Below are 8,217 nucleotides of genomic sequence, written 5' to 3'. Positions count from 1 at the left end.
GCTGGGTTGGGATTTCTTTATAAGTAAGACTCTGTAAGACTCCTACTTAGCAGAAATTATGGGAACGGGTTTCCTGTGATTGGAAACACCCCCGTCCCTGAATGAGGCAAGGATTTCCCAGTGCCTTATCCTGCTCAGGTGAGGATGCAACACGTCCTCCCAGAGCACACGGACAAGACAGAGCCAGCTGGGGAACCCAGTTTTTAGGACATCTACAAAATTGGCAGCTCCTTTGGAAATAAAACAGGAATTTCACATCCCTTCCCACCCACGGTCCCCAGGGCAGGGTGAGCCAGAGCTATCTGCCACCCCTCTGCTCTCCCTACTGACAGGGAAACCTGTGATTTCATGACTGCTTCTGCCAGTTGTAGCTACTTTAGTATTTGGCCGGGTATGCACCTCTGGAGGTGACAGGCAGGGAAGGAGGATGGAGAACCCCTGTGGCAGGCAAGGGTCAGGCACCACACGTCCTGAGCGTGGTCCGTGCTCAGCCTTCATCGACTCGTGACACCGATGGGCGAGACCACACCACGACATGGACCAACGGAGCTTGCCATAAAGACCAGCAGTGTCAGTAGGGATAAAAGAAACATATATCCCTTTTATCAGACTTATCTGTCAGGGGAGATCCCTGTTTTCTCTAGAGCAGTGGTCTCCAAAGCGGGGTGCATGCACCCCAGGGGGTACGCATGACAATCCCTTGGGGTGCAGGAAGAAAGTATTTTTGGTACCATTAATAAATAAAGTAAAATAAAATAATATTTTAAAGCTAGTGTTTATTTAATCTTCATCTTGTCCTTTTAAAATGTCTATTACTGTGTATGTTTTATAATGTACATGTATATAATATATGAATACATATATTGGGAGTGCATGCTCAAAAGTTTTTCACTGATAAGGGTGTGCAATCAGAAAAGTTTGGAGAGCACTGCTCTACACCACCACATCTGAGCAAAAAAGACTCTGGGGGAGTGAAGCTTTACCCACAGCAAAGGAAGATTTAGGGATTAAATGAGGATCACTTATGCAGATGGGACATATCCAGCCCTTGGGACCAGGCAGGATGCACCCCAGGGTGCCGAGGAGCTCGTTTGGGGCTCTCCATCACTCTGGAGCCTCTTGCTTTGACCCCATGGAAACCGCCGGTGGGGCTGAAGCTGGCAGACAACTTCTCGCCCCCTTCTCCCTGCCCTCTTGTGGAGGACCTGAGGGGATGGCTCTGTCTCAGACCTCGGTAGGAACACGCCGTTCAGCTGCAGGCGGGGAGAAACCCAGCTAACGATGTTGTCTCGGCACTGTTATCTCGGCACTGGCCATCGCACAGATGGGGGACAAGGGAGGGTTTGCTCTGCTGCCCCTGAGGATCCGTGTGCAGGGATGAGAGCTCTGAGCTGCCTGTGGAGCCTGTCTTTCTTGCAGGTGTGCTGAAGATGAAGGTCATTTTCTTGCTCCTGCAGTTGATACTTCTGTTGACGCTTCAGGCCCAGGCAAAAATCCCTCTGAAAGAATATTTTGATGGAGAGAAGGCAATGCTGCTGGAGGGTTTTCCCATGGTGGAAGACGGGGAAGATGCCTTGCTTGGACACGGTCTCCCCGAGGGAGCAGAAGTCAGACAAAACCCACCTGCCTGTTTTTGCAAGGACCCCAGTTCCTGCTGGAAGTCAAAGTCCCTCAGGCTTCCTGGCATTCAACAGCACAAAGTTTGGGTGCTTGAACGCCTTAGTGGGGCAGTCAGTGGGCTAGTGAGGGTCACAGGCTACCTGGGTTTGGCCAAGTGGATCTTGCATAGGGTTAGCTCTTTATGGCAGACCGCTGTTGAGCCTGGCAGAAGAGATGCTTGTCCACCCTGTCAGCAGCCTAGGCAGAGGAGGGAGTGGGGGGGGTTCCTGCTTTTTTTGAATCTCTCATTGCTCTCTGTATTAATCAGTGCAGAGCCATTCCTCTCGCTCGCTGGGAAGTGGCGTACCATTGCCATAGCGTCCCACTCCAGCTGGATTGAAGACCTCAAGAAAAATGGGAAGATGTCTGTGAGCACCATATTTCACCGTGATGGTGAAATAATCATCAAAACTTTAATTCCTGGATAAGTGTCAGCGCAAATCTTATCACACGCTATGGCTTTCACCCAGGGCTCCTCTCCTCCTTGCTCTTCACCTCGGCTAGCTCTTGAGTTCTTCGTAAAACATAGAAAGGACTACACGGGTCCCGGGGAGTTGTTGCTTCCCGTCGTGGTAACACGTGTGCTGATTGTGCGCACAGAGCAGAGCCGTCAGGAGCTGGTCTCTCGCCTCCAATCTGGAAAGGTGAACAACCAGCTGTAGAAAAATATGGTGGACATGGGAGAACCTGCCATGTGGCTGGAGACTTCAGGAGGCGAGACCAGAGGGGCTGCTATGCCAGAGTTCTGCACCCAGGCAAGAGATGTCCAACAGCTGCTCCTGCTGCCAATTCGGACTTGAGGTACAGCCTAGTTTGGCAAAAATGGAGCAAGGGACTGTGCCAGGAACCGCTCCAGCCCATGAGGGAGGTTTTGCTCCATCAGGTTTCAGGTGGAGTCAGAGAATTAATTCATCCCTGGGTGTTTGTAAAGCACCTTCGAGTGAGCAGCATCGGGGACTGGAGAAGCATTACTAAATCACAGAAATTAGAAACACCTTTGTATTTAGTCTACCTTTACCAGTGCAGGACTGTCTTCAATCCCCATTCTGGGAGCATGTCTGAGAAGAAAGGCCAAAATCAACCGAACTTCTCAGTGGCGATGACTGATGTGCCTTCACATGCTTTAAAGACCTGATGAGAAAATTAGTTTCTTCTTTTGTCTAGCACTGGCTACAGGATCCCCCACACTACCTCTGCATTCAGCCCAATTAATTGCGTGATGACCCTGTTCCTCCTAGAAAGGTGTCCGGTCTTGGCTAGATGAGAGATGGAAATCTTAGCATTCCCTTGACAGCTTCCTCCCAGCCATCCCGATGTTGTTAATTATGCCTTGTCTCTAAGTGGAACTGCCTGAACTCAAGCCCCAGGTGCAGCTTCACGCCTCTCCCAGAAGCTGCTTGGGCTGGAGCAACCAAATGACCTCTCAAGCTGCTTTTTGAGGAGGCCCAGTGGGAAAGCTGAGGGCTTTGTATGCCATCAGCTGGAGTCCAATGGTCTTCATTTGCTCTCCAGCCCTGCAGGATGCGAGCAGAGGATGATGGTCCTAAAAAAACCCTGATCAACCCAGTAAATAAGCAAACTCCTGTAAGTACCAGGGGAGTGCGAGGGAGGAGATGGGACCTGGCTTAAGCCACCCCCAGAACAGGACCCCTCCATAGCACGAACATCGATGTGGGCTATTCCCCACCGTGTAGGTGGCAGTTTCATGTACTGCCACAAAGTGTGTCATGGGGAGATAGGGATTTCCATGCCATGCTCCCTGGGCTCCCCATACCGGGCCCTTCAGAGAGCCGTGCTGCCCCATTAACGTCTCCACCCAGGCGCAGGGATGCCTGTCCCAGAGCCCAGCCCAGCACCACGCACCCTCCCGGCTCTCCGTCTCTCTCTGTGGAGCGTGCTGGAGTCAGGATTTGCGGGTCATGACATCTGGGGCAGAAATGTCCCTTTCCTGTGGGGCCACAATAGGGCCACGTCGCAGGGTGTCCCAGGAGAGGCAGCGCGGTGGCTGTGAGCACGTGCTGGTCTACCTGCACGCCCGGTCATCAGTGAGGGTCTGTGCTGGGTTAATTGAAGGAGAGATTGTCCAGGAGCATCCTCAGAGAGTCCCAACCTCCAGCATGTGAGACGCAGTGCTGGGGGGCCCCAGCCTCTCTCTTGGTGCAATTTACTCCCAGCAGGTCCCCCATGGTGGGGTAAGATCCTAAAGCTTGCAGATTTGGGCTGTTAAAATCATACTTTGTTCCCAAGACTAAATAAACAACTTTCTTTAGGCTCTTCAGGGCTTAGGAGCCCCAGTGATGGTCTGGAGGAAAGAAGTGATGCTTCTCACAGGCACAGTAAGAACCAATGGCTTTTAGGGGGCTGCAGCCCCGGGTGGTCCCAGGTCCATGGGACCTCCCAGAAAGGGAGACAACCTGGCTAGGGGGGGCTGGAAGTGACCATGTCCCACAGCCAGGGGAGAGGCACAGGCGGTCCTGGGGACAAGACTGGCATGCGAGGAGGTCCCACGCCATGCCAAGGTGGAGGTGGTGGGGACGGGTGGGGAGCCGGGATCTGGAGGCCAGCGGGTAGGCAGAGAGGGACTTCAGGGACTTGGTCAGGGGTACACAGGGGTGCACAGGAGGTGAGGGGTGTACAGGGGGTGATGAAGTGGGGTAAGAGATGTACAAGGGGTGCCCTGGAGGGGTGCTGGGTATGTGGGGGGTAGAGGAGGGGTGCAGAGTGTGTAGGGTGGAGGGGTTTGGATATAGGGGGTGCAGAGGAGGGGTGCAGGGTGAGGCCCAGGCAGGCATGACATGAGAAAACATGTGGCATCCCAGTGGTGCCTGAGGCTCCAGGAGCTCCTCGAGCACCAAGAGCCCAATGCACGAGGAGGCTCAGCCTGCATCCTGGTGGGAGGTGGTGCCCAGAGCTCATCCCTTCCCCAAACCACATCTTAAACATCCCACCACTTTCTTCTGCAGGGAAAGGTCTCACCAGCTGTGGCCTGGTTGATACGGACTATGCCAGCCACACCACTCTCCTCAGCGACCGGCAATACCAGGGGCTGACCATCTCAGTGCTGTTCCTCTACAGTAAGTGTCAGAGGAAGCACAAAAAAGCACGGCTGATGCCCAGGGAGGCGAGGGGCATGGGGGGCAGACCCTCCAACAAGCCCCTGCCAGTGGGATGGGAGCTGCTGGACAGTGTCCCGCTGCTCTGGGGGTGTTGGGGGGCTGGGGGCTCTGGCAGAGCTGCATGTGCTCCCAGCGCCACCCCCATGGGAGGAGGAGGAGGAGGTTTGGGGACATTCAGCCAGGCTGCAGCCACGTCTCTGTCCCTGCAGGCAGAGACACTGAAGTGAAACCCCATACGTTGGAGAAATTCAGAGACACCATGAGCCAGATGGGTCTTTCCAGGGAGCAGATGATTGTGCTGCCCAAAGCCAGTAAGAGCAACCGGCAGCCCCTGTCCCCGGGTCCTCTGTGCCCAGGGGTCCCCTGTGCTCGGCTCTCGCATGGAGCATAGAGGTGGCGAGAGGTAGAGGATGATGTTGGCACCTTCCTGTGGCTGCTGCACTGAGGACCACGGGGAGCACAGCTCGACAGCCAGGGTGGTGGTTCACTGGGATGCACTGAGCTGGGGCAGGCTCAGCCCTTGCAGGCAGTGCATGGGGTGTGAGGCAGAAACATTGCTCCAACTGGGGTCCATGGGGGATTTTAGTCGGCACATCCCTCTGGGTGGGTGCTGAGCAGCTTTCCCCAGTGCCGCGTTACTCCTCGGGCTCCTCTCTGGAGCAGGAGATGAGCCTCATCCCTCGTTGTCTTTGCAGAGGAGTGCACCCTGCCGTTGGAGTAGGTGAGCGAGAGCTCCTGCTCTCCCATCCTGGGGTTGGGACAAGCCCGCCAGCGTCTTCCCACCCTCCCAGCCGGAGCCTTGGGCACAGGGACTCACGGTACACCTGCCCAAAAGCAGCCCAAAAGTGACCCCCAGCCTGAAGCACCATTCTGGGGAGAGGCTGAGCACCAGATAAAGGCCAGAAAAGCCACTTTTTTCTTTTTTTTCTTTCTGCAAAGTAAATTGTAAGATCTGAAAGTCGGCATTAGCAAGAGATGTGGCCTCAGACTGCATTTTGGGAGGCTGGGGACAAGCAGCCATCTGCAACGGGCCAGACTCTTGGAGCTGGGGCTGGGCTTGTGGCAAGCAGCAAGCACTGCTCCAGAGGGGGGCAATGGGATCAGGGCATCCCGGGATAACTCAGTCTGGAAGGGACCTTTGGAGGTCTGTAGTCCAGCCCTTGCCACAGCAAGGCCCAGGTTACTCAGGCTTTCATCCAGTGGAGTCTTGCAAACCCCAAGGGTGGGGACGGCATGGCTTCAGCAGATCCCTCTCTGCTTTCCCCAGGAGAGCAGGTCCCACCTCACCGCCAGCCCTGCTCACACCCGATGGGTCAGTGCTGGAGGATCCAGCTCAGCTCCCCGCTCCACAGCCCCCAGTCCCGCCGTGCTCGGGGCTGGCTCCTGTGGCCCCCTCCACCTCCCCACCCACCTCTTGCTCCCAGATAGAGATGGTGACTCTGCCCCATGGCTGGGTGTGATGCTGGGGAGTGCTGGGATCCTCGTAGAGGTGCTTCGGGCTCCCAGACATCCCCTGTTTGGGTAGGCAGCATGGGGCGGGGGTCTCCTCCCCGCCTTGCCAGGACTCACAGACTCCCCTGGACACATGCCAGTGCCCCCCAGTTACCTCCCATTTGCTCCCACGGCTCTTGCCCAGCCAGGTGGCTGCAGGCTCGACATGCACACGGGGAAGCAGTTGCACGACCATCCCCACCTGCCTCCCCCGCCATCGCATGGCCAAGGGCTTGGCACCTCCAGGCCAGGGTCCAGCCAGGACCCTTCACCCACGGGGCCGGGGCAGGTCCCTGGGTTGCACGACCATCCCCACCTGCCTCCCCCGCAGACACCCCCGCCCAAGTGCTCCCGCTCGGGGCTGCCCTGGCCCCGGCACTCCTGTGCTGTCCCGGCACTTGCTGGGTTTGCCTCTGCACAGACCCATTGCTGGTTCCCAGCCATTTGCCACGGGTGGCTTTTGGTTGCCCCTGGCCACAGCCATGCTGTGGACCTGTGGTCCAGGTCAGCTTCATAACTCCTCACCACTGCAGATCCGGTCCCCGTGTCCTTGCCCCCACCAGAAGCCAGCCCCTGGCACTGACACCGAGAGGGGGAACCCCCAGCAGCTGTGGGGCTCTGGAGAGCCCACGGTGGGGCAGAAGCACTAACCACGCCACTGAGGGTGCACAGCCCCAGCAGGGCCAGGTCAGCTGCATACAAATCCCTAATAAACTCAGTGATTTCAATACGCTCTGAAAGAGCCGAGCTCCTCTTCTTCCCTGTGTTGTCCACTGAGGCATGGGCACTTGCCTCAGTTCTCCCAGCACCATCGCCTGGTGCGCTTGCTGGTTCCAGAGGTGTGTGTTAAAACTGAGAAGCAATTAATGAGTACAGAGCTCCAGCAAATTAGAGAGCAAAGGAAATGCAGGGTCTTTTGTTTGGAAGTAAAATCCCAGGTGTCATGGTTTAACCTCAGCCAGCAACTGAGCACCACACAGCCACTCGTTCACTCTCCCCGCCCCCCTGGTGGGATGAGGGAGAGAATTGGAAGAGTAGAAGTGAGAAAACTCATGGGCTGAGATAAGAACAATTTAATAATTGAAATATAATAATAATAATAATAAAATATACAAAGCAAGTGATGCACAGCGCAATTGCTCACCACCCACCAACCGATGCCCAGCCAGTCCCCGAGCAGCGGCCCCCCCCGGTGAGCTTTTCCCTAGTTTATATACTGAGCATGACGTCACATGGTATGGAATATCCCTTTGGCCAGTTTGGGTCAGCTGTCCTGGCTGTGCCCCCTCCCAGCTTCTTGTGCACCTCCAGCCTTCTCAGTTGGTAGAGCACGAGAAACTGAAAAGTCCTTGACTAGTGTAAACACTACCTAGCAACAACTAAAACATCGGTGTGTTATCAACATTGTTCTCACCCTAAATCCAAAACACAGCACTGTACCAGCTACTAGGAAGGAAATTAACTCTATCCCAGCTGAAACCAGGACACCGGGCTTGCCCAGACAGCTGGCAGGAGTGAAAGGCCAAGGAAATTAAGGAAAAAAGAAAACTTTAAGAGATATCTATTCTGCTGGAGACAGATGACAAGGCTGCAAAGAGCATTGTCCCCACGGCTGGCCCCACACCTTGCTGTCACCCATCTCTGCCTGCACCTTCCTGCACAGCTTTGGTGGCAGCGAGAGCCATGGGCAGGCGGCAGTCCCTGCCAAAGCCCAGCCCGGTGTCCCTGGCATGCCACAGCCCCGGCCGCTTGCTCTTGGCAAATCTTGGAAAGCCACAGAGCAGGCTGACAGCCTGCCAGGGCACCACTGACGCTCTAACGGGGCTCCCGCTGCGAGTGCCATCGGCGGGGGCTGAGCCCAGCCACGTGGCGGGGCACTGGCCGTGGGAATCCCTCCACTGAGAATTAGGGACTGAAACGGCAGCACATGTCGGCCAACTGGGGCACGCGG

The 8,217-nt window shown here is 55.8% G+C and overlaps 1 protein-coding gene across 1 annotated transcript in view; it reads left to right on the top strand.

Annotated features, from left to right (window-relative positions):
- Nucleotides 1–4,303: 4,303 nt before the first annotated feature.
- The window catches only part of NPDC1 (neural proliferation, differentiation and control, 1), a 29,760-nt gene continuing 25,846 nt past the window's right edge, over nt 4,304–8,217 (top strand). Inside the window, exons 1-2 of the mRNA XM_009322349.1 lie at nt 4,304–4,313; nt 4,623–4,733. Of these exons, the coding sequence (XP_009320624.1) occupies nt 4,304–4,313; nt 4,623–4,733 (121 nt within the window). The remainder of the gene's footprint in view (nt 4,314–4,622; nt 4,734–8,217) is intronic.

The sequence above is a fragment of the Pygoscelis adeliae genome, unplaced genomic scaffold, assembly GCF_000699105.1.
Source record: "Pygoscelis adeliae isolate BGI_AS28 unplaced genomic scaffold, ASM69910v1 Scaffold584, whole genome shotgun sequence".
Taxonomy (NCBI): Eukaryota; Metazoa; Chordata; class Aves; order Sphenisciformes; family Spheniscidae; genus Pygoscelis; species Pygoscelis adeliae.
Note: the sequence above shows the minus strand (reverse complement) of the source record. Positions and strands in the feature narration are given on the sequence as shown.